The sequence below is a fragment of the Pollachius pollachius genome, assembly GCF_949987615.1.
Source record: "Pollachius pollachius genome assembly, chromosome: 15".
Classification (NCBI taxonomy): Eukaryota; Metazoa; Chordata; class Actinopteri; order Gadiformes; family Gadidae; genus Pollachius; species Pollachius pollachius.
In genome coordinates, this window is record NC_136948.1 from 6,593,378 (window position 1) to 6,619,599 (window position 26,222).

Genomic DNA, 26,222 nt, shown 5'->3' on the forward strand with positions numbered 1-26,222 from the left:
AGCAAGTATAGGAACAAATTTATTTAAATTTAAAACAGATACCGTTTCGTTATGTCTCTCTCTTTGAAGGCGGCAATGATCTTAAGTCATGTTCAATGTTTCTATGAGGATCAGGCAACAGTGGTTGAAACAAATACATGAAACATAAAAAAAAAGAAAATCAACCAAAGAAATATGGCAAGAGTAATGTAAATCAATAATTGATAACCAACTGATTCAACCCTTTTTTTCTGAGGGCCCTGAATTAATGAATACATCCAAGCCCTCACTTCCAACACAAAACAAACAGTACATGCAATTATAATTACAGTTTCTTAAAAAAACAGCAGATTATCGTTTAAATCACCAATCTTAAATACAGAATAAAGTATTTTGTGTGTACTTAATCAATCTTTCCTTTAGTCTCTTGTGGTGTGTGTGTGTGTGTGTGTGTGTGTGTGTGTGTGTGTGTGTGTGTGTGTGTGTGTGTGTGTGTGTGTGTGTGTGTGTGTTAAAGGGGGACCGTCTAAGATGAGGGCCCTTTGATAATGACCACAGCGTTGGCACTTGGAGAGAGCCTGGCTCTGGAGAGAGAGTGGGGTTGGCACACTCATTATAATACATAATTTACATTTGAATTACATACAAAATAAAGAAGAAAAAATAAAATAGAAAAAAATCATACACCGTGACACATATGACCATTGGGTTTCATTAGTCGTTCAAAATAGAGAAACAAAAAATAATAACAATGGAGTGGTCCTACAAACAGTAGTGTTCTGGTCATGTTGTCATAGGAGAGAGAAGAAAGGGGTGAACAGGGTGGTGGTGAAAGTTCACTTGTTAATAAGCACTCCACTTCTCTGCATGCACTAGTTCTTTTCCCAAAGCGGAGTGGAGTGCGTCCATGGTCCCGACCAGAGTACCAGTCGCCCAGGATGTCTGATGGTCCCCCTGCTTCCAGGAAAGGACCATCAGCCTTCTACGACCCTCTGAAAGGCAACGAAAGAGATTGTTCTGCAGTGAAGGAAAAACTAAATACACAAACTGGACCCATCAGTCTATTCTCTGGCCAGCGCTCAAAGGAGGGGAGGGGGGGAAGACCACTGATGAACCAAAAGAGGGAGAACCACAATACTGCCTTAGCCTCTTTTCAGACTCCTCCCGAGAGAAGAGATGTTTTATAAAGACACGTGCACCAGAGGACGCTCCAACACCACTCGGTCATCCTCAGACCACGCCCAACCCGGTACGTGTATTACTGTAGTACTTCACTTGGTAAATCTTTACACTATTGTAAAACGACTGAATTACTCGGGACTCTCCATACAATTTGCAGTTTGTGTTAATACTAGCATAATGAGCCGTGTGCTGCAGTAGGCCAGGCTTTCGTCCAACCAGGCTTGCAGGACGTGGCTCAAACACGATTAGAGATCAATACTTTGTTATTTTTGTGGCATTAGTGTGTGGACGTTGCCTGAAGTGGGACCTCCAGGTCAACAGGGTGTAGAGTGAATGAAGCGGAAAGGGGGATTTTAGAGAGCGACAGGGGGAGTTTGATTGAGTCACAAATTAGCCAAAAAAACCACAAATATATATATTTATATATATTTGAAACCATACCTAGTGATGATCCTATCTGTACACAGCCTTGTGTCTGTAAGCCCCCCCCCCCGCCTACATTCCTTCCAACAAGGTGGTCATCTCCATGTATTGACTTAGCAGTAGTGGAGGGGCGTGGAGCTGGCTTCACTGAGCTCCTCCTCCCTGTATGCCTGATGCACTGTGATAGCCCTTAATGAGAATGAAGGATAAAATCGCTTGTACAAAAAGGTCAAAAGACCTCCCCCCCCCTCCACCCCCAAAAAAAAGGTAGTTCCGCACATCACTGTCACCATCAAAGCAAGCGTCAAAAAACGGTTTAAAATTAACAATGCAAAACCAACAACGGAAACATTTGTGTGTTAAATTCCAAAATAGCAAGCATTGACCACGTGGGTCGTCACCACTGAATAAAAAGTCCACCTACTTTCATACTGTACATTTTTCTATGTATGCATACAGCGTATCTATAAACCAAGAGAGAATACACGTTTACTGTATTTTTTTTAACAAAATGGAGGACGGTGAGTACGGCTATAGAAACTATACAGGTTCCTCATGGATGGAGATGGCCGGCGAGAAGGAAAAGACAAAAACAAAAAAGGTAAAGTCTTAATAGAAAGCAGAAATAAAAGTTCATCCTACACCAGATTTTCTTTTTGTTTGTCATTTTTACAGCAGTTTAGACTCAAGTAGGCTCCATCATGTTATAGGTGAACTTCAAGATCAGTCCAATTATTAACACCGTCAAAAACATGGTCCATAAATTAGATAAATAAAAAGAAATATTAAACTTGACCTAAGCAAGTAAAAAAGTCATATCGTCACCATTTTGAGAAGCATCTTTCCTGCTGAGGGCGGGGTTTAGTGTGGCGGAGCCGTTAGCAGTAGTGTACAGCTGTTCCACTCCTCCTAGACCACCTCGAGCATGGTTGGGAACCCTTCAGACTTCTGCTTCCTGCTCTAGTGTTTGGGTTTTTAAAAACACAACTTGGCACGACGCTGTGAGTAAGCCTATAATCACGTGAGAGAAATTAACAAAAACAATCACAGTATCAATACTACCAAAGATCAAATAGTTTTTTTAAGTACGCTGATTAACAAAAGAAAAAAAGAAAAAAGTATTTTTGTTGTCTTTTTTCTGTTGCCAAAGATGGGTGTACCTCAAGCCTTTTTTCTATTTATACAGGAGTGTTTCTGTGTATACGTATTTACAAACCGAAATATACACATAAGAGAATGTTTGCCGACTTCTGAGTATGTGTCAAAACACGGGCTATAACTGCCCTAAACTTACCACGCCACCGCAAGCAGTCGTTCTATAAACAAAGTGACTATACAGTAAAAAAACAAACAAACGCAAAGTAAACAGAAAGTCCTGTTGATATAATGGATACCAGTGTCAAGGTGTTGATCTGATTGGACGGCCGACTGAAGAGGCTGTGATGTCATGAGAACGTTAGCCACTCATTTTCACCCTCAGGCTTTTATGCGTTTGTACTGCAATTGAACACCCCCCCCCCCCCGAAGAAAACGTCTTCACTGCTTGTGATGTGATGCGTGTGTAAGAATGGTGCTGAACCAATAGCCAACTAGCGTGACGGTCACATGGTAGGATACAGACTGTCTCTGAATCGATACAGAAAACCGCGGAGGGGAGGGAAGTCATGTGATTCACTTAACCATGAAAAAAATTAACACATCCATTTTAAAAAGGATACTTAGATCAAGTACATTTCTGGGTTCACTTGTTTTTGAGATTTTTGTTTTACACATTTTTAAACAGTTTTCTAACACTTTCTTCCCTGTTATTCTTACAAACCTTCAAATTAGCATTTATTCTGTTAAATAGAAGTAGACTTACCAAACTATCATTAAAAAACAAAAAACAATCTCGGCAATGAAACAGTTCTCAATTTACTTTTTCTCTCGTGCTTCTTTTTAAATCCTAGAATGTTTACATATGCAGTATTTAATATTTAATAGTATATATATATATCTCTAATTATTTTTTTTTGCGATTGTGAATCACACACGGGATTGTACATTCATCGATGCAAAGTGGAGAGAGAATCTAAGCCCCGCCCCCTCACTTCCTGTGTGCAGCACCATATCCTGTCCAAAGAAGTGCCGCCCCCCTCCCCTGCGCTCCTCGCCGTGGGTGTTTGCTAGGTGCATCTCTCTGCCGTATGTACTGTCATTGGTGTTCCCCCCGTGGCGGGGGTCCGGCCAGGCTGCTAACCCGGGACCGGTGTGATGGTCTGGACCTTTGGGGGGGTGCACCTCTTCGCGGCTCACGGCCCGAACTGTCGAAACCCCCCCCACTAAAAAAACTAAACAAAAAAAAAACACAGCTCCTCAAAAAAGTCTGCGCCGCTCACGCAAAATCACGACTTGATACGCTCACACATGCACACAGACACACACACGCACGCATACCAAAACCCCTGCCATAGTCACTGCACCGTGCTTGCTTGGATGAACAGGGGGGGGGGGGGGGGGGGGGGAACTCCGACGCAACAAGCTGCCAAGAAAAGGTGGAGCGGACGAGCTTCGTCCAAACTAAAGCAGGGGGTCGGTTGGACAGGGTGGGAGGAGAGGGGGGGTTCTTGGGGGGCTGCGTCGTAGGGGTTGCGACCCCACAGGCACGCCACAAAGAGCCAACACATTCTCTTGGCATATGCGTGTGTGAGTGGGTGCGTACGTGGGTGTAGTAGTAGTAGTAGTAGTAGTAGTATAGTAGTAGTAGTAGTAGTAGTAGTAGTAGTGTCAGTCGATGCATGTGGGAGTCAAACCGCACGAGAAGTGTGCCTTTGTGCAAAGGGGTTGATGGGCGGGGAGGGTCTAGGAGGAGGAGGAGGAGGAGGAGGGGCGCGGGGGAGGGGCCCTTGGGAGGTGGGGGCCCCGGTCAGACCAGGTTGTACTCCTTCAGGTTGAGCTGCAGGATGGTGTCCTTCACGGCGGCGAACACGAAGCGGATGTTCTCCGTGTCCGTGGCGCAGGTGAAGTGGGAGTAGATGATCTTGTCGCTGTCGGGGTTCAGGTCCACGAACATCTTCAGGATGAACTCGCGGGCCGCCTGCGCGTCCCGCTGGGGGCCTGCAGGGGGAGACAGGGAGTAGCACAGCGGAACTTCAGCTGAGCGCAAAAGAAAATGGAGGGCCTGCGAGCAGCTAGACCGGGCAGGACAGGAGCTCCCACCGCAAGGACTTACCCCTAATCCTTACCTCTAAACTCTGACCCCTGACCTCTAACCCTAACCACCAAACCAGGAGGTGGAGTTTATTATCTTCAGTTCACGTGTAGGAAATGAGACGGAGGGATGGACATTGATTATGACTACGATTTATGTGATAAATGCTCGCAGGTTCACTAACTCAATATAATTTCACGATAGCCGGCCACAGGCTGGATCCATTTTCAAGAGCTCAACATTTGGCTGAGTAGCTTCTTCCTTTCTTATTGAGATAAAAGGCCGCCGATCTAAACGGACTACACCAGGGGGATATGTGCCTGAACCGATCCCAATATGGAGGGGCAAAAATTCTCAACAAGGAGCAAACTGAGACTGATCTCCAACATCCTCCGAGCCCCCCCGTTCATGGACATCATGTGGGTGGTAGACCCTCCATTCCAGAGAACCTGCTCTACCACCATTAGGGGGCGCCGATCGCCCCCAATGAGGCAGCACTATGGGTGTGAATCCCAGCTAGCCCCCCCCCCCCTCCTCCCTCTGCGTATAAACCCACCCCCTGAGCTTCCTGCGTATAAACCCGCCCCCCCCCCCCGAGAATCTCTCACCGTCAAACTCTGGGAAGTAGTCCACCAGGTGAGAGTAGGCGATCTTCTCTTCTAGAAGGTCCTTCTTGTTGAGGAACAGGATGACGGAGGAGTTCTGGAACCAGGGGTAGGTGATGATGGTCCTGAACAGCGCCTTGCTCTCCTCCATACGGTTCTGGGAGGGGGGGGGGGGGGGGGGGGGGGAGAGATGTTGAGATGTTGTTCATGTGCACAGAAAGGGAGAGGTGTGTGTATAGGTACGTATATGTATACATGCATGTGTGCGTGTGCGTGTGTACCTCGTTGTCCGACTCCACCAGCACCTGGTCGTACTCGCTCAGCGCCACCAGGAACATGATGGAGGTGACGTTCTCGAAGCAGTGGATCCACTTCCTCCTCTCTGACCTCTGACCCCCCACGTCTACCATCCTTGGGGGGAGGGGGTAGGAGGGCGTACACAGGGACAATGAGAATTTTTCCTTCTCAATTTTTTTACATTTCTTATTGATCAGCAAAACGGTGTTCCTATCTTCCTTTTTATAAAGTTACCTCAACTTGAGGTTAATTTAATAGATATTAAATACATTAATATTTATAACAACTTCTGACAGCATCAGGGCTGAACCCATCAAGCAAGCTATTTATAAAGGGAAAAACAGATGCTACTGTAGCGTTATATACATGACTCTAGAACTCAGATCAACCCACAGGGGTGAGATAGAGGGTGCATCGCACTGAGGATCCTAGGGGGGGGTTCATTAAGAGACGCTGGCTCCGTGACCCTAATTAAAACGCTCTTATCCAGGGACCGGGGGCCCCTGGAAGATTATTTTAACCACCACACGGGGACCGACCAAATGCAGAACCAGGGACCGCTTTATATATCCTGACCCAACGTTGGGGAAAACAAGGTTCTGGCCAGGTGAGAAGGACTTCTCTGATTGGGCAAAAAAAAAGGAAAGAAGATACAAAGACAGTTGGACAAATTAATCATGACGAATGGATTCAACACAGACAGACGACAGGAATACGCACTTGGCCTCTGTTATCCAGCAGTATGAATTTAGATCCACGCACACAAACGAAAGACAAATCAGCAGCGCCCGGAAATGTACTTTTTAACCGAAAGAAGGCGGAAGCCATAGAAAAGGACAGGTGACGTAATGGACGAGGTACGACCACCACCGCGGTATGATGCCCTAGGACAGATCTCAGATCTAGCATCGGTTGAGATGATTTGTTGTATATTCACGGTCGCTGATTGGCCTCTATGAGCGCCTCTCTGCCGCTCTGACATGAGGAAAACGAGCCATGACCATGAGCAGAAGCTATGTTTTGTAGCCCGTAGAACACTTTTCTTTTTGACTTTCCACAGTGAACACAAACCGCCAAGACGGCCGTGTGTTGACCCACAGTACCAAGGTCCGCCCTCGCCCATTATTAATTACTCACTAATTACCTAGCCGGTGCATTTGAGGTCATTAGGAGGCATGTTGCAACTTCTTTCACCATTCATTGATTTGCATATCTCTCTTCCCATGGAACGTACTGAGCTCCAATAGGTGGGGCTGATACTACATCCGTTTAGTGGCCGTCTAGTTTCCGTCTATTTCCCGGCCAACCCTCTATGCAGCCACCCCACCCCTCGAACCTGGAGCCCCACCCCTCGAACCCAGAACTCCGCCCCTCGAATACAGAGCCCCTCCCCTCAAACCCATCCCCTTGAACCGCGTACCCTCGCCAGATCCCTGGTGCGGGATGGGTGGACTCGCGTTCAGTTCTCTCCCTGGCCCAGAGTCCCACCCTCCCCCTGGTGGTGGCCCAGAGCACTGCAGTCCACTGGGACCCCGGGGGCCAATTGGGGCCCTCCAGGACCCGGGGCCAAAAATAACACACTCCACCACCATGAAGAGGGCGACCTCGTTTCAACTGCCAGCCGGCGAGGGGAGGAGAGGAGGGAGGGGAGGGGCGCGGGTGACCCATTTAAAGAGACGGGGCCCAGAAATGTAGGACTGTGGGCTCACGAGAGAAGGGGTGTGTGCATGTGCATGGACACACACACATACACACAGTGTGTGTGTTTCGTCAAAGTCGAACGACCGGTAAATAAATGGTATTGAGGAAAAAAGAACAATGTCCACATCAACACCCACACCCACTCCACTGGGATAACTGGGAGAAGCCAGGACAAACGAAGGGGGCTGGGCGGGGGTCTCTACCTGAAGATGATGCTCTGCAGGTCGAAGGGGTACTCGATGATCCCTGTGGTGGGGATGCGCACCCTGAGCACATCCTGCTGGGTGGGAAGGTAGCTGGGGTCCGCGATGCGGTCCAGGTCGGTGAGATAGCTACACGATGGAGGAGGAGGAGACAGAAAACGGACAACAGTTATATTAAGCATATCAAAGGAAACCAAGGCAAACCGATTCCCGTCCGCCCCAGCCCCTAGCTACAGGACAGCTACTCTGAAGGACCTGCATTGGCCACTAAGGGAAGGAGATCTCAAAGAGATTGAAGAAAATACCCTAATCACGGCCACCTTCCCCCATGTGTTGACACCTGAACCCTCTCCCTCCCTGATACGAGCGTCTGGTGGGATGCAGACGCTGCGGTCGGAAGGGCCGGGGAGGGGGCAAACAGGGACGTACTTCAGAGGAGCTGAAGCAGCCAGCGGGGTTACATAGCGGCTTGGGCAGTGTGTCGGCCCTCACTCTATGGAGGCTATAAAGGTCTGGAAGGGTGAAAGGGCATGACCTGACGCTGGGATCAGGGCCGCAGGTCCCACATGCTCCCTCTCTGAATGTCCGGGCCCCCTGTTCAGTGGTGTAGGGGCCCCAGGTGTCCCCGTGGGCTCCTTACAGCAGAGCGACTGCACTCCCTGATTCAGACTGGGAAACCTGGTCCAGTCCTTAGAGCGGCAGTACGACCTAAAGGCTGCAGAGAGACGTCAGCGGCGCTACGCGCCTCATTGTGTGAGGAGTGACCGGATGAGGGCCGGGGGGCGCAGAGAAGGGATGGATACTCGTCTGGCCCCTTAGTTCCATACAGGTTTCTCTTGTCCGCAGTGTCTAGTTAAAAGCTCTCAGATCGTACCTGCAGCCTCTTTAAGAGCCTTCTTTGTCACTCAAGGCTGAATAAGGCGGCTGTGGTTTAAGAACATACCAGCCTAACACCCTGTTATACAGAGGACATCTAGCCATCCAGAAGGTTTGACAGAATGTGTACAACATAACAAATATCACACACCCATCTACAGACACACCGTTATTTGTCCTTACGGGCGATACTCCAACAATAACACAATTATTTTGATTACTTCCACACACTACTTCTAATCCTAAAACCAGACACTACAACACTCACACACACACACAAACACAAAATGTATGCATATGTCTCCATGCATGCGGTACGTTTATTCATCAACAATAAACATTTGTTTCGTATATTTGGACACACCCACACACCCACACACACAGGTTGGACCTACTATTTGGTGGAGTCGGAGAGCTGGTACTCCCGGCGGCGGTCGTAGGCCTCCAGAATGCCGGGGTCGGCCCACAGGGTCTTGATGGCCACGACGTAGGGCTGGTCGAAGCCGTTGATCTTCTCGATGTCCACCTCCTTCACCAGCCCGGCGTTGGACTGAGCAGGGATAGGAGGAAATCCCATCGGGGGGGGGGAGAACACGTCAGTAAGATTTAGGGCTGAACGATTAAAGGCTGCGATTAAAATCAGAGATCAGTAAGATTCGTATTTATTTTTCTTTTACAATTCAATAGTAAAATAAAGAGGTTATTATATCAATTCATGCATCAATTCATCTCAACCCATAGGCCTGGCCTAAAGGAAAGAGTACTTGTATATGTTGGCTGCTTTCAATGTTGTGTTGGTCATACACAATGGAATCGTTTATTCCTTGTTTAGTGAATAATACACTTTAAAAAAAGAAAAATACCATACTAAGTCTCAATCGCAATATTGGTCCAAATAATCGCAATTTGATTATTTCCCCATTTCGTTAAGCCCTTGTAAGAATGATATGCAGAATGGTCCACCGCCAAGAGGGCAGAGCGTGGCAGGTTAGAAACCCCCTCCTGGGCTGACGGGGAGCCACAGAGCAAGAGGGTAGGATTGGGACCCCGGGTCAGGGTTTCCCCCAGCGCTTTATGGCTTAGCAACACACGCCTGCCGCCTCAATGACGTCAAGAAATTACAAATAAAATAAAAAATGTTTGTTTTTGCATTTAAACGGAAAATATTATACAAAAGTATAAATAATATATAATATAATATATTAATAACCTTAACTTCCTTCAGTGTCAGATCAGGCTGCAAGGCGACAGTCTGAAGGCAAACCTCACCACCAACACATTTTCAGCGGGAAACCGTGGGCACGCCCATCGATTTGTCTTCACTTTTGTCTCTTGGGAAAACCCCGCACTGTCGTCTAGCATCATGCTGTGACCACCAGAAGTCCCGTCTTGGGATTAACAAAACCCTGTCTGCTCCTGCTCGTCATGTGACCCCTGCATCGCGTCCCCCATGCTCACCCGGTTCTGCTCGTATTTGTAGGGGATCTTCAGGGTCTCTGTGGCGCGGATCATGGACTGCATGGACGTGAAGATGTTCTGGTAGACCAGCCGGATGAAGCCCCTCTTGTCCTCGTCCGTGTAGCCCGCCCCGTGGATGATCCGCATCTGCTTGATGAAGGTGCTCTTCCCGCTCTCGCCAGTACCTGCAGGGTCAGGGAACAGACCACCGGTTAGTACTGGTCCTCCTCCTAACAGTACCTACTGGGAACAGACCACCGGTTAGTACTGGTCCTCCTCCTAACAGTACCTACTGGGAACAGACCACCGGTTAGTACTGGTCCTCCTCCTAACAGTACCTACTGGGAACAGACCACCGGTTAGTACTGGTCCTCCTCCTAACAGTACCTACTGGGAACAGACCACCGGTTAGTACTGGTCCTCCTCCTAACAGTACCTACTGGGAACAGACCACCGGTTAGTACTGGTCCTCCTCCTAACAGTACCTACTGGGAACAGACCACCGGTTAGTACTGGTCCTCCGCCTAACAGTACCTACTGGGAACAGACCACCGGTTAGTACTGGTCTTCCTAACAGTGCCTACAGGGTCCCAGACCACCGGTTAGGCTCAACCTAGGACTAGGGTCTCCGTCCTAAACCTTCCCATTGAAGTGGATCTAGAACTCCTTCCCAAACCACAGTATAGCCAAACTGGTTGACGGTCTCATTGATTTGTATAGCTAAAGATTTGTTTAGTGACCACAATGCCAATGTTTCGCTAATACCTATACCACAAAGAGGACATTAAGCAAAGTGACCAACGGTCAAAGGGTTCTAAAGGAAGTAGTAAATGCAGAATAAATCCCCAAACGCACCACGGTGAACTATCCATCTACAAGCAAGCATTTCAGTGGTTGATCATTTCTCTGTACGTATTTAACTCAGCTAAAAGTCCATCTAGATGTTTATTAGGATCCAATACCAAGCAGTAGGGATGTGAATAAATCAAAATTTTTATGGTTGAATAATCAGTGGGTGGTATGAACGGATAATCGATAATTCGATGTGGGCCGACATTCACAAAGGCAGCAATGGATCATCGGCAAGCAATCACTTAATATCTTAAACGCAAAAAAACAACTACCTGCTAAGTAGTTCCAGTCAAATTGTGAAAAATGCATTAAACTGTAATCAGAAAACGCAGTTATATGCTATAGACCCTATAGTATCTGTGGTATAAAGGCTGGGACGAATTTCAAATTATAAATATGTACACTTTATGTTGAAAGTATAGACCGTCCCGAATCCCATTGAAACGAATGAAACGAACGGGTGATTCGGTCTTCAAAACGAGAGCTGGTAAATTGTGAAAAATGAATTAAACTGTAATCAGACAACGCGGTTATATAGACCCTAGAGTATCTGTTGTATAAAGGCTGGGACGAATTTCGAATTATAAATATGTACAATGCATAACGTTAGCTCTCTGGCTCATAGCGGAGCGGACTAGAATACCTCTCGTTGCCAAGTCGTAGCTAAGGTCCATCCTATTTACTGGAGGAGTGAACAACGTTTCCGTTGCATAAGAAACTTACGGGAAGGTAATGATAGAGTACTAAAGTGTGACGTCACGTTTCCATAGAAACCGATATTTGGTTCTACACAAACAAAATTAACAAGGGGAAATCCTATGCCACACAAACGTTTTATAGGAAATGAACGATTTTTTGGCGAATTGATTTGCGAGTTTGCTTTACCAATTATGTAAGTAATAGAGCATAATAGATAATAGATAGAGATAATAGAGCATCTGAGAATAGATTGTCTTCATATGTATATAAAAAAATTAACTAAAGTAATGTCGTCAAACTTTTCCTTTTAAGACCCCAGGGGAATACATGAAAGCCTTGACATGTTTCGATTGGTAGTGATTTTCACCTCTTGAAATTGATTTATTTTCATTTTGAAAGAAACAACACATGGCAGCAATGGAAAACTCCATCTCTCGTTCAGTTTTTTATAACTGAAAATACGGTTGCCAGGACAACGTGAGGTTTTTACTTTACTACTCTATTGTTTCAGGTATTAGTCAAAGCCTCAGGCGTTACCAGGGAAACAAAACGGCTTGTGAAAAACCTTATATTTGAATGGGAAAAAATGTTAACGGTCCAAATGTTAAAAATCGATTTTGACCCTTGGGAACGAATAATCGAATATTCTGACCCATCCCTACCAAGCAGGCAAACAGAATATTAGACGTCTGAACAGTTGTCCCTCACACTGGTCTCCACGAGCCCCCCCAGACATGTGTCTCATGGGATGTGTAGGCCTAGAGGAGGGGGCCTAGAAAATGGTGGATAATGCACGGGAGGAAACACAATGTCAGAAAGCCACACCGGTGATGAGGACGAGGTGGATGAGCACCAGCCCAGGATGTGATTCATGACTGATGAGCCAAATGAAAAGCAAGAGCAGCCAAAATGTGATCCTAGCTGGAGCAGCATCCATCATTTGGCCAGTTCTGCTTGCAAGTCTTTTTCAATTAGGCTGCTCATCTTTCAGGTCGTTATAAACTCATACTGAAGCGTATTAATCTCCTTCAGTCGGGACAAGATAAAAAAATTGGGACCAAGCAGAGATCCATAGTATCTGTAGAGCTGAGGAGGGAGAGGGGACACATGCACCACCTACATTCAAGGTTTTGAAGAGCGGCCATATTTCTGTTACCATAGCAACCCCATCCTCTGACTCCCTCCGTTTGTTAATATATCTGTGGGGGGGGGGGTGTCCTTATTTTTCCTGTGCTACATCCTGGTTCTCCCTGATCTCCACGTCGGAAGGTAAATATACCTCCTCAGAGACAGGGAAGGTGGTGGTGGTGGTGGTGGTGCAACAACCAGAAGACACTAGAGACGTCTGTATTCAAACAGACGTAGAATATACCAAATCCAAAACATGGTAGCCGAGAGCTATCCCGGGACGGGGCCCCACCACCTCATGCCCCCCCCCCCGGGACTAGACCGAAGGGCAGAGGAGAACAAACGGGACGAAAAAGAGCCCGCCATCCCGAATGGATCAGCTTCACCAGGGTCTCCTGAGCGACCGACCTACTACCGGCTGTGGTCACGGGCCGTGGTGGGGGGCTCTGAGCTGGGGGGGGGGGGGCAGAAAGGAGCTGGGAATGAGGAAACGGTGTCCTAGCTGCGGTGGTGGTGATGGTGTGGGGGGCTGCAGACTGGCTGAGCTGAGGGGAGCAAGGAGATCTCCCTCAGGCTTAAACGTTTGATTCATTTCTCGTGACCCCCGTCACAAGATCTGCCTCCTCCCCTCTCCCCCCCCCCCTTCCGACTGTCCCTCTTTCTCCCTCCAAAGACAACACACAACACGTCTCTGTCCCTGCCTCCCCATTCATCAACTCAAACCACAACTACTCCATGTCCTCCACCCTCAACCCCATGCCCTGCCCGCACTACAAACTACACTTCTTTACACACACACACACACACACACACACACACACACACACACACACACACACACACACACACACACACACACACACACACACACACACACACACACACACACACACACACACACACACACGTCGCCTTTCCGGCAGAAACCTTTAGAGATCCATAACTAGAGAATCCATCCATTCTCTTCTCTCTTCTTTTTTTTCCTCCTCTCTTTTTTTTTTAGCAGCAACGACCTAGAAAAAGGAGGCCACCTTTTAATAGCTTGCATGCTACTTGGACCGGGTAACGCTTTCCTCTCCAGCTGGCAGCCAGCGAAGGAGACCTGGAGTGTGAGGAGGAGGAGGAGGAGGAGGAGGCACCCCGACAATACCACAGCGGGGGGGTGCCACACGGCTGCACGGCCCCCCCAGCGCTCCGAGGGGAGCCCGGACAGCTCCTTGGAATAGAGAGGAGCCGACGGGGTCAACGGTGAGGCAGCCAGAAGTGACACCAGCACACACGTTATGCACCTCCTTCAACGCACAGAGCCGCCTCCCCTCACTGAGCCATCTAGCGCTTGAAATGATCGCACAAAACAATGCAACGCACAAAACAATGCAACGTATAACAAGGCAACATACAGGATGACTGATCAGCAATGTTCCAATCACGGCACTTCTTGTTATAAACCCTAAACGCAAGGCTCGAGTAATGCATTAAACTCATGGATTGACACCTGTGTGTGTGTGTGTGTGTGTGTGTGTGTGTGTGTGTGTGTGTGTGTGTGTGTGTGTGTGTGTGTGTGTGTGTGTGTGTGTGTGTGTGTGTGTGTGTGTGTGTGTGTGTGTTCATGCGGTTGAGTTATTTTGCATCATGATGTCTAAAACGTGATGCAAATGCTCGTCACGTTATTTCCATGCAAATGTTCACTGATAACCGGACTCATTCCTGGTGTGGGATTGTGGTCAGAAGGCGTGGTTAACCACACACCCACACTATTCAAGTGCAGCGTACCCATCTATGTCATAAACGTGACTCAAGTCCATCAACTCAACCCCAAAAACAGAAGATTTTGAGAATTTCAGATTTCAGTATTTTGAGGGTACCACAACCATAGGTCTGGTACAATACCACATCCTTCTACATATGGAACCTATCATGGTACTACTACTTGGTACTGCCAAGATACTAAGACCACTACCATGAAGATAACAATACCCCTACCATGAGGATACCATGATCACTACCATGAAGATACCACGATCACTACCATGAAGATACCACGATCACTGCCATGAAGATACCACGGTCACAACCATGAAGATACCATGAAGATACCACGATCACTACACTGAGGATACCATGATCACTACCATGAAGATACCAAGAACACTACCATGCAGATACCATGAAGATACCACGATCACTACCATGAAGATACCACGATCACTACCATGAAGATACCAAGACCACTACCATGAAGATACCACGATCACTACCATGAAGATACCATGAAGATACCATGATCACTACCATGAAGATACCATGATCACTACCGTGAAGATACCACGATCACTACCATGAAGATACCATGAAGATACCATGATCACTACCATGAAGATACCATGATCACTACCATGAAGATACCATGATCACTACCATGAAGATACCATGATCACTACCATGAAGATACCATGACGATACCATGATCACTACCGTGAAGATACCATGATCACTACCATGAAGATACCATGATCACTACTGTGAAGATACCACGATCACTACCATGAAGATACCATGAGGATACCATGATCACTACCATGAAGATACCACGATCACTACCATGAAGATACCATGAAGATACCACGATCACTACCATGAAGATACCACGATCACTACCATGAGGATACCATGATCACTACCATGAAGATACCATGAAGATACCACGATCACTACCATGAGGATACCATGATCACTACCATGAAGATACCAAGAACACTACCATGAAGATACCATTAAGACACCACGATCACTACCATGAAGATACCAAGACCACTACCATGAAGATACCAAGACCACTACCATGAAGATACCACGATCAATACCATGAAGATACCAAGACCACTACCATGAAGATACCAAGACCACTACCATGAAGATACCAAGACCACTACCATGAAGATACCAAGACCACTACCATGAAGATACCATGAAGATACCATGATCACTACCATGAAGATACCATGAAGATACCACGGTCACTACCATGAAGATACCAAGACCACTACCATGAAGATACCATGACCACTACCATGAAGATACCATGACCACTGCTCTGGTCTGGTCCAACATTCTTCAACACGAGGCCTTCACTGCAGTGACTAACCCACCACCACCACCACCACACACATCCCCACCAGTCCACTTTCCCTCTCCATTCTGCCTTCCGCTAACAGCTTTCCACAGTGTTGGCTGCCGCCTGTATCTGGGCAAAACGCTCCTTCTCCCGCTCCAGTCTGCCTTCATCTCTGCCGAGAGCTTGCCGTGTGTGGGTGTGCGAGAGCAGCAAATTGCAGATATACACACACACACGCACACACACACACACACAAACATGTGCATCTGCTCGTGAGAACATGCGCACAAACAGAGACCACAGTTTGACCACCTTAGGACGGCTTTGTCCGTTAGTCAGTGTGCTGAGTGCTGTGTGCTGGGTGAGTGGGAGTGGGGGAAACGGTTGATGTAATACTGGCATGATGTCCAACTGGACAGAGAACTGACTGCAGTCTCTTCATGAGCAGCTAGAGCAGGGCAGCGGGAATAGCTTTAGCTTGATGAGAAAACTGTTTTTTGGAGGTTGACTTGTGTACTTTAAAATCAATATATATATTCAATTGGATTCAAGATCAGCAATATTAACTTCCACAATTCCCCATCCACAGTCAATGGATGACTATGTACACTTTTGTCTGTCTAAGCTTGAATCTCCAAGTGATATCATAATTCAGAGAAAATAGCTCTCGAAGATAAGGTAACATAAAAGTGATGAGAAACGGAAAGAAAATGGCCTGGAGCCATACTGTGCTGGTAGCAGAACGATGCCAGAAGGCACCACAGTCGAAGTCTGGTGTGGGTCTGAGCTTCCTGGGGCCGTGTGTGACGGCCCCTAGCTAGCTCAAGTCTGAGGTGTGGGTCTGAGCTTCCTGGGGCCGTGTGTGACGGCCCCTAGCTAGCTCAAGTCTGAGGTGTGGGTCTGAGCTTCCTGGGGCCGTTGAGCATGAGTGACGGCCCCTCACTAGCTAGCCTATGGTCTGTGCTTCCTCAGGGCTGGTAGCCGGGGTACGAGTGACAGCCCCTAGCTAGCCTCGGCCACCCAATAGCTGAAGTCTGATGGCAGGTGAGCTCAAATCTGGTTTCACTTTGTTTTTTTCACTTTGTTTCTTCAAATTATGTTGCTGGAGGTGGAGATCTGTAACAGAGTAATTGGCGAACACCCCCTCAGCCATTAAATAAACATTAAAAAAAAGTGTTGCAATGTTTTAAATCCACCCCATGTAGAACGGTGTAAACTGAAATCCCCTCCAAAAGCTTGTTTCACACGATAGGCTAAAGAAACAAGTCTTAACTCCGCCCTTTGCATCTTCTGCTCCAATTTCTCTCAAATCCAACATCCATTATATCTTAAACTAGCTTCATTCTTCCATCGCGACCCAAACTATTTTTATACTACAGGTAACATACAATGTAGGGCAACGGTTGTGTTTGATGACTATTCGTCACATGAAATGGCTTCCGTCACTAAAATACAGAGAGCGACCGCGCGCCAAAGACATTGTACCTCGACAACGCCTTCCGTAAACAGTTTTAGGCCTCTGGCTGCACAAAAGAACGTTTTGAGTGCCCCTCCTTCATTCTATTCCCCTCTACATGCACGCAAAGTGACATTTCCGCAAGAAGTACCTATTGAATCAAGGGCTGAGGTGATGACAGCTCTAGTCAAACACTGATTGGTCAATGAAGCGAGACCATCGTCTAAACCAATCGCCGAACCGTCCGGATTTTATCACCCCAGTACGCACCACAAAAAAATATGCTCCCTACCAATTGTCGGTACGAGCGAGCGACTAGATGTCGCATTATTGGACAAAAGTAAGCCAAACTAGGGAGTGTCGTGGGTAGAGTGACAGGTTTGACGGCGTCCATCTCTGTCCGAGCACTTTGCCCTCTCTGCTCACTTTACCGTCCGCTCCAGCAGTTCATTTACACAACGCAGCCAAGGCCAGAGCCCCTCACTGTGTTTTGACCAAGTACAGGCAAACGGCTGGGAGCAGCGGCCCAGCCTCATGGCCTGATAAGGCCTTTCAGCCCCAGACCACTGCCACAACATAGCTCTTTCATTCAGTCATTTCTCTCACAGTTGCACATAGACACCAGTAGTATTATACATTTTTTGTCTTAAGGGCTTATTAACAGATTGAACCAACCAAACGATGCTAGTTCCTGGGTTTGCAGTACCTTGGGGCCTGAATAACCAATTCTCAACGGCATGCTTAATGTTAAAAGATTGCGGACGAGTTGTGCAGAACAAACGGGAGAGAGAAGGCGACGCGTGTTGGTTCTGTCAGTCAGTCAGAGGACCACGTTTCTACACAGCATTCATACTGAACAGCCACAGGGTGTTAACACCACAACAAAAACGCAGACACGCTGCACAAAGAGCAGCACAAGAATAGATATGAAATCAAAGCTGATCACATATTTTTGATAGAACTCCAGAGGTGTCACGGCCCGCATCAGCTGGATGGAGTAACCTGATTTCACTCGGGTTGATTGTGGCTAATAACATAATCAACAGATCGCGCCGTATCTCCGGAGGGATGTGATCTATTAACTGTCCAAATTAAAAGGAAACACAAGCTACGACGCGTGCATGACGTTATTCCTGACATGCACGGCGTTGCACTTCATCGGTCACTCGGCCTTCTTCAGGACGGCCTCCTGCGTGTCATTCTTCGACGATACCCAGAATGCCTTTGGCCTACCTGCCCCACCTCTCCCCATCATCCACAAGGCCAAGGCGTTGCTCCCTCCAGGTTCAAGGCGGGTGGCATAGCTGGAATGAGTGCATCTTTGTTTCTGCTCTACATACTGAAACCCTGAGTAATGGTTGCAGATAAATATTAAATATCTAGTGCTAACTGTTGGTAATGTAGTGGGTCGGGAGACACTTGCCACTGTTTGCCAAGACATCAGCAATGTCCTCAAGAGGAATTCTGTCTGAGCAGGAAATACAATTTCTGCACATTTTATACATTGTCTACATCGTTTAACATCCCAGACGGATCTAAGGCTTTAAATGAAGAACCAGGCTTTGTTGGGTTGGTGAGCCACTGTTACATTAAAACAGCCGTGATCCACTGCAGTGAAACATGTCGTGTTAAGTCTACAAGCGATTACTTCATTTACATGTCCATAAGTCCTACACATTGTTTACATTCAGTCAATATTTCCAGGTGATTATAGCACCAAAAAATAGAACAAAAGCTTTTGTTCTTCTCCTGAAAGGACCCTTTAGTACGTTGGCTGAACCATAGCCAGAGACTTCTGGCCCCCATCACTTGAGGAAACTAAGAACTAAAATCCATCTAGTTCTGGATTTACTATAGGCCAAATACAGTACTTCCCTCTACAAACCCATTATTGCTTATAAACAGGCTTAGGCTTGTGGAGTCTGAAAAAAAAGCCATTTGACTTCTTTGCCTCTCCTTTTATATGACAGCTCACTTCCAACCCTTCACTGGATGGTCTCCTCCCGGCCCAAGCAGAGGGAGACTGACCTTAGAGTGTTACTGCAGGATAATAGGACTCGCTGACATCTTAAAGTCTGAGCGGTGGCTGTGTTTAACCAAGCCTATTAAAACCTGCTCTAATCCTGCCTTACACGTCCTTATCCAGGGCCCCATTGATGACTTCAACTCACTTAGGATGCAGCCGTCCCAGCATGGCTGATCACACCACTTGCACCTTCTTAGAGTACAGCAGTTCTTCTCAGTCTGACGCAAAGCGCCGACTCCCATGTACTACATACCAATTACAAAAATTAACCACTGACATCTGCGGCCAGGTCCTTCAGCCTAATGCTGTTGTTGCTCCGATAGAGATTGCATGCTTCGCTCTCACCCTGATTTGCAAGTTGCTTTGGTAAACGTAACTGTTCCCCCACACACACACACACACACACACACACACACACACACACACACACACACACACACACACACACACACACACACACACACACACACCTCAAGGTTGCAATTATCCAAGTAGCCTATAACATAAAATAGATGTGCTTGGTGGCAAATTGGTGGTGAATGCATAGTAAAGTAAGGGTTTGAGGAAATTGAGTTCCTCTGGAAATGGGAATAGCTGATTTTTTTACCTCATGTTTTACAAGATAACTGACTAGGAATGGAATTTAGGAATAGGATAGAATATATAACCTTATGGCACTACTTTATAATCCTCAAAGTATACAATTAAACCAGATAATGGGGGGGGGGGGTAGTCCTATAGGCCTATATATATTAAGTATTTAATTGACAGTATAACTGTTCTGACCTACTTCTGGCAGAGGAGTCAGCTGGGAAATGAATGGAAGTGTATGCCACGCATGTCAAATAACCTACACTGCGTTTTGTGGGCAAAGAAATGGGAGCAAACGTACTGAGACAGAGGGGACAACCTAGATAATGCAAAATGTCCTCAATAAAAAGAAATACCAAAAAAAAAAGGTATGGCCAGCTTTCCCAGAGTCCACTCCTCACTCACTCGGTACGACTGAAATGGGTCACACGGAGTTGGCAAGCCACGCAATACATGCATGCAGACTTGAACGCGAGGAAGCCACTAATGTAGCCGTGCTGAGATAAGGATCAATAAGAGGTCTGCTTATTCACACACACACACACACACACACACAAACCCTGAGGTACTTGTTGTACTCTCAGTAGAAAATATTGGCCTTTTATCGCCAGCGAAATGGCAGGCATTTGTCCACACGTTGTGTACCTACAAGTTAATAATACCAACTATGCATCGATAGGTGCAACTACTGGAAGCAAGAATATGTGCAGAAAGAATATCGTGCAAGTGTTATGCAATCAGGTGAGCGCAATAATAAAATCACACAGCCTTGCAATGCTATGGCTTCAGGTTCTCTCCCCCATTGTGCCCATCGCGTTTTGTCTGCCGCTTTAGGCGGAGACCAACCCCGCAACGATGATCCAGTTTCCCCATCTGATCCGGATCACACGCAGAGCTCCTGGTCCAGCGGACGGCCAACATCATGCAGACTAGCCAGCTGTTTAGCTCGTTAGCAGCTGGTTCAACCATGACAGCCCGGTTACTTGGATGCAGAGTGAAACAGGATTTCACACGAATATGCATAATCAAATATACACAGCGCCACATTTTCTTTGCGCTAGGGCAAACTGTTATTTCCATTAAGCATATTAAAGTCCAATTAGAACGACCAGCCAGGGGGAAAGCATGCCACCCAGAAACCAGCTAGCTAGTCCCCACTAGCAGCACCCTAGCTAGCCTGCTCAAGAAGGCCATGAAACGATAGTTTCTGAGTACGACGACGTCGACATTTTTTTAAATTAAATTTAACGACAGCTAAATGGGAGAAATGTGACGGAGGATTAGCGAGACATGTACCGAGTAGGAGTAACTTCAGCTCCCTCCTCGAGTCGCGCTTGTCTCGGCGGAGCTGCTTGTCAATCTCGGCATTGATTCGTTTCGACTCCTTCGCCTCCTCGCTCAGGCAGCACGCCATCATGGACTCCAGGGTCATCCCTCTGGTTGGCCCGGTGCAGACAGGACCAAACGGTAACCCCACCACCACGCTCCAATATCCGCCACCAAGGTCTCCGAAAGCCCTCGCTGCGGTCCCGAGGCGAGGAGGTGTTCCGCCGGCCGGGTTGGGGGAGGGGAGCGTCGGGCCTCGCCGTCAGGTTGTTCCCCCCGGCCGGGAGCGGGTGCGCCTTGGCCCGGGTGTTCGCTCGGTAAATCACGGGAGAGCCTCGGACGGGGGAGGGAGTGGAGAGTCGTCGGCGGGGCCCTCTTCCTCAAGATGCTCCGTCCCGTTCGCTTCAGACAGCCAACGTCGGGTCACTGCAGATGTTATGGGGGGGGGGGGGGGGGGGGGGGGGCTTGTGGTCCTGGTCGCTTCTTTCTGTCGTATCTCCCCCTTTGTGTTTCGGCCCAATCAATTAAAAAAAGGTCCAATTCAGTCTATAAAAATGGGTACAAACTGCAGCGCCGTGACATAAAAAACGGGGCGAATCTTTCGGATATCTGCAGTGTTTTAAACGATAGCCTCTCCGACCGACACCAGCCGGGCTCCCGGTACCCTTACCGAATAGCTACAGCGTTACAACGGGATCGAAACACGCCAAACGTGCCGTATCCACTTGTCTGTGCAATGTGATTAAGTATAAAATAGTCGGATTGGATGGGGAAGGCGAGAGTCCTCCTCGGCTAGCCGACTAGCTCTTAACTACGCCTTCGCAGAAAGTGTCCAACTGCAGTGGTGGAGCCAGCTGCTTTCTCTCCTATGTGCTATCGCGATCCAGATAGCCGCCGATGTCAATCCGTATCATTTTGACAGCTCGATATCTATTTGGTCCTGATCACCCTGTAACACTATTCCCCTGCTCGCAGTCTTTGGCATGGACAGTATTCAGTGTGAAACCACCAGTTCACCACCTCGGAGGAAAGATGCACCGTATGACGGCTGGTGCTGGAACCCTTGAGTGAAGGGGTTGAATGAAAACCTATTTACGACAAACCAATTAAATGGTCGAGGAGGGTCTTCAGGGTGGACTCTGGAGGAAGTCATGTTGGGTCGGATAATTGGACGAACCATGCATATATGCGCCCTTACGTAAAGCGAAATTAAAATGCAAATATTTCTGTTGCAGCACCCACTTGTATGCTTCTCTATCAACATATTTGTAAAGGAACTGGATTCTTTATTAAATCACTCCAAACGGAGATCCTAGACTGTATAAACTGCGGAGGCGACGATTAGATACTATTTTTGGAATTAAAGTATTATTGTTGTTGACACCAGGGAAAGCTTCGAAAAATACATTATATACATTATATATTATATTATTATCAATCAACAACACTAACGCAGACAGAACGACGTGAAAGAAGCATCCATGAAAATATGTCGTACTACTGTCTATTTTAGGTCTATATCCAGATATTGTATAGCTAGTGACATCTCTTGGCCATGGAGTATAATTGCATGTGCTCACTCAAGTACATCAACAGTTATAACGGTTGAGTCATAACAGTTATAACTGTTGACATACCATAAACCTGCCTAGTATCTGATAAGGTATTGCAATCTTGACACTATCAGGTCAATCATTTGAGGCACCATTTGACACCAAGCCAAAATAAACCTCAGTTACTAGTACGTATACTTATAACAATAGACTTGTATATTGATATTATAGACAATACATTTGTTTCCTTTCATATAAGAATTGGAAAGGACATCAATTTACTGTAAGAAATAACACCAGAAAGACACCTGAAAGTGTTGAACCATTAAAGTAATTAAAAAGGAATCAGTAAACTCTGTAGCCCAAGTTCAACGTAATCTTAACCCTTTCACAGAAGGGCTGTGACGCCTGGGTCTTTACCATAGCAACCAGCATGTACATTCAATAGGCAGTCTACACTTTTGGGAACCAAAACAGAGCACTTGGAAATGAATGTGTGCATAGTGAGGCTTTATAAAAGAGATTAAAAAACCTTGCAATTACCCAGTCCATCCATAACCTTCGAGTACCACTGCTTTGAAAAGTTGCAAGACACATGAAAGGAATGAAAGACAAATATATACTAAGAGGATTTACATAACAGAATAGGACCACCGACATTTCATTCACAACGTTTTCATTGAAATGTTTCATGTTCAAATATGAAATATCGAATAAAAGCCCTACTCCATTCACATGGAAGATTCTCCATAATTCAAACACAGCTTTGGGACGAAGGCCTCCCACATCCAACCGCTCCCGTAGCCGTGGAGGGACGTAAAGCCCAGCGAGTGACAAGAAAGGTCAGACGTTAAGGAGTCACTCCTGCTGTGTGAAATAGTCACAGAAGAGTCTCCGGACCTCCTCCGCCTCCCCCCGCTCTGGCCCCTGGCCCCCCCGGGGGATGGCGGGCTGGCCGGGCTCGACGCGGACGGCCTCCTCCTGCCACTCGGGGCGGAAGGCGTCGCCGCGGGCCTCGCACACGTTGTGCAGGATGCAGCAGGCCAGCACCATGGTGGGCAGCAGGTCAAGCCGGCAGTCGTTCCTCCTGGCCAGGCACTGCCAGCGGGCCCTGAGCCGCAGCAGGGCCGCCGCTGCCACGCCACGGGCCTCCGCAACCCGCCGGTTGAAGAGGCGCTGGGGTCCGGGGAGAGCGGCAGGGCCCTCTGGGTAGGCCGTCAGGAGCCAGGGCTGGAGAGGGTGGCTGCCGTCTCCCAGGAGGACGTACCTGCACAGGGGAGACGGACCAGTGGGCAGAACCCCGTGAGACGAGTCCTGACCGCTGAGGGTAAGGGCGGTTATCAGAGCTGCAGAGTCAGAGGGGATTGAGCTCACTGTGGATCAGCGTTGACTACAGATGGGTCCGGGTCAATTTAAAGGAATAGCACTTGTTGAAATGTTACGTGTTGCAACTTAAATCACCAATCAGTCATATATCCATCTCTTATTTTCAAATGGACAATTCTGGAAGAATGGTGGCACACCATTCTTGGGGTCCAGATCATAGTATAACGGTTTGAAATCAATGTCGTCCATTCGTCAACAGTTGCCTTCATCATATTATTCCACATGGTATTATTATATATAGATGGAATTGTTGCCTTGTCCCCTTCCCTCTCAACGTGTAATGATGCAAACTGACAGGATAATTAAACCCTCCTCTGTCCCCTCCGGGTACCTCAGCGGACGTCCCATGAAGGGGGGAGGGGGGTCCGGGGATAGCCCGCCCTCCGAGGCGGAGGACCATAGCCTGGAGCTCTGCAGGATCTCTGCCGGGTCCGTCCCACCTGGGAAGCTTCCACAGACGTCCCAGAACTGTCCCTGGCCATTGACGGACACCTACAAAACAAAGCATAATGACTACTTCTCCTGATTGGACGTTTAGAAGTCTCTCTCTGGCCAATGGGGTAGAGAGAGAGGCGTCTGTTCTGTCCCACCTGGGTCAGAACAGACATCCATCCCTCAGGGTTGCAGTAGTCTGCGGTGTTGGCGGACGGCGTGAGGATGGCGGTGTGCAGCGTTGCCACGACGCCCGCGCAGTGGGGGAACCCCGCTTGGGACAGGAACGCCCGGGCAGAGTCCCGGAGCTCCCCGCCACCGGGGGGGCGCAGGTAGGTGGGCTTCAGCAGCGCGGCGAGGGCGTGGCACAGGTCCCTCACGCAGCAGCACACGGTGGACTTGCCCACGCCGAACAGCGCGCTGATGACGCGGTACTCCACGTTGGCGGCCAGCCGCCACAGCGCCAACGCCACCCGCTTCTCCACGGGCAGCGCCTGCCGCAGGCTGGTGTCCTGCCGCGTGAGCCGCGGGCGCAGCTCGTCGCACAGGTGGAAGAACGTCTCGCGGCTCATGCGGAACTTGTCCAGCCAATCGGAGGGCTGGAACTCGTTCTGGGTCATCACGCGCTCCCACCAATCGGTGGACCGCGTGGTGGTCCAGGGGCGGGTGCGCATGCCGACGGTGGAGCTGAAGCCTCCCACCGCCGTCATCATCTTGGGGGGGGGGGGGGGGGGGGGGGGGGGGGGGGGGGGGGGGGGGGGGGGGGAAGAGAGAGAGAGAGTCATGTCTTTAATTGTGAACAACTATTTTAAGAGATGTGAAACAAGTGCATTTCCTCAATGGTACTCATGGATTCACTGGTTCAAGCCAGGGAATCAACCCAAGAGTATATTTTTTACATCCCAGCTCTCATAGTTAGGGTTAGACTCGAATCAATACAAACACCATGAGTGGCACGCCGCTTATCAAAAAGGTGGTCCTCTTCCTACGTACCATTAACATCCTCTTCTGTCGCTGCAAGAAGTACTGCCGGTGGCGGACACGTCTCTGGATTTCATTGCGTCTCTGTATGTTGATGTTGTTGACATCTCTTCTGCGCTTCATCAGCATGTAGGTCATGGTGAACATCAGACTCCGCAGCCGGTTGTCCTCGTTCATCTTCCAAACAATCGGGTCGACCAAGAGTTAACGGAGAACACATTCAGTGGAGTGTGTAGACTACACAGACTGCTCGGGTGTTGTACTGGGTCGGGCAATTTGTATTATTCTTTGAGTATCCTGGAAATTACTGGATTGCAGTGTTGTGTATTATGCCTGTAGTTTCCGCCTTCCTTGTTTGTGGTGGTCGAGGCAACGATATCTGGAATTGCAGTGCTGCCACCTAGCGAAGAGAAAAGATACAGCCATTTTTTAGTTTTGGAATATTTTTAATCCAAACGAAATGAATACAGCAAATGTGAATTCTGACATGCCTCTCAATCACTGATTTATTTGACATAGTTATTATTTTGTTATATTTGGCAACAGGTGTGTTACAATGACCTCTGTGTTCCACTATGTACATGATTGGTAGATATATGGACTTTATTTGATCATTCAAAAAATGTCATTGCAATGCAAATTTTGTGTTTGAAACCAAATGCATTACAATTTAAATGGCAAAGCTGATTTCCCACTGGAAGTACTTAACTTGTGTTTTTTTTTATAGAGGGTTGGAAAGAGAGTCAAAGTAAGCGAGTAAACG

At 47.8% G+C, this 26,222-nt stretch overlaps 2 protein-coding genes across 3 annotated transcripts; both read right to left on the minus strand.

Moving 5' to 3' along the window:
• Positions 1–49: 49 nt before the first annotated feature.
• gna11b (guanine nucleotide binding protein (G protein), alpha 11b (Gq class)) lies at positions 50–21,518 on the minus strand. 2 transcript variants are annotated; one of them, XR_013812474.1, is made up of 8 exons: positions 21,078–21,518; positions 9,915–10,099; positions 8,852–9,006; positions 7,581–7,709; positions 5,661–5,790; positions 5,383–5,536; positions 2,410–4,680; positions 50–2,136 (listed from the first exon to the last, which is right to left on the minus strand). XR_013812474.1 is itself a non-coding variant. In XM_079752480.1 (7 exons), the coding sequence occupies exons 1-7, from the start codon at positions 21,211–21,213 to the stop codon at positions 4,490–4,492; spliced, it is 1,080 nt and encodes a 359-aa protein (XP_079608606.1). In that variant the 5' UTR covers positions 21,214–21,518; the 3' UTR covers positions 50–4,489. The 2 variants fall into 2 exon arrangements, 1 of the variants encoding a protein (XP_079608606.1); XM_079752480.1 differs by having other exon boundaries at positions 50–4,680.
• Positions 21,519–22,963: 1,445 nt separating this feature from the next.
• On the minus strand, positions 22,964–25,797 carry LOC307087366 (uncharacterized protein). The gene is made up of 4 exons (XM_079752915.1): positions 25,472–25,797; positions 24,637–25,191; positions 24,378–24,538; positions 22,964–23,927 (listed from the first exon to the last, which is right to left on the minus strand). Exons 1-4 carry the CDS (start codon positions 25,634–25,636, stop codon positions 23,519–23,521), a joined length of 1,290 nt encoding a protein of 429 aa, XP_079609041.1. The 5' UTR covers positions 25,637–25,797; the 3' UTR covers positions 22,964–23,518.
• Between the last annotated feature and the right edge of the window lie 425 nt (positions 25,798–26,222).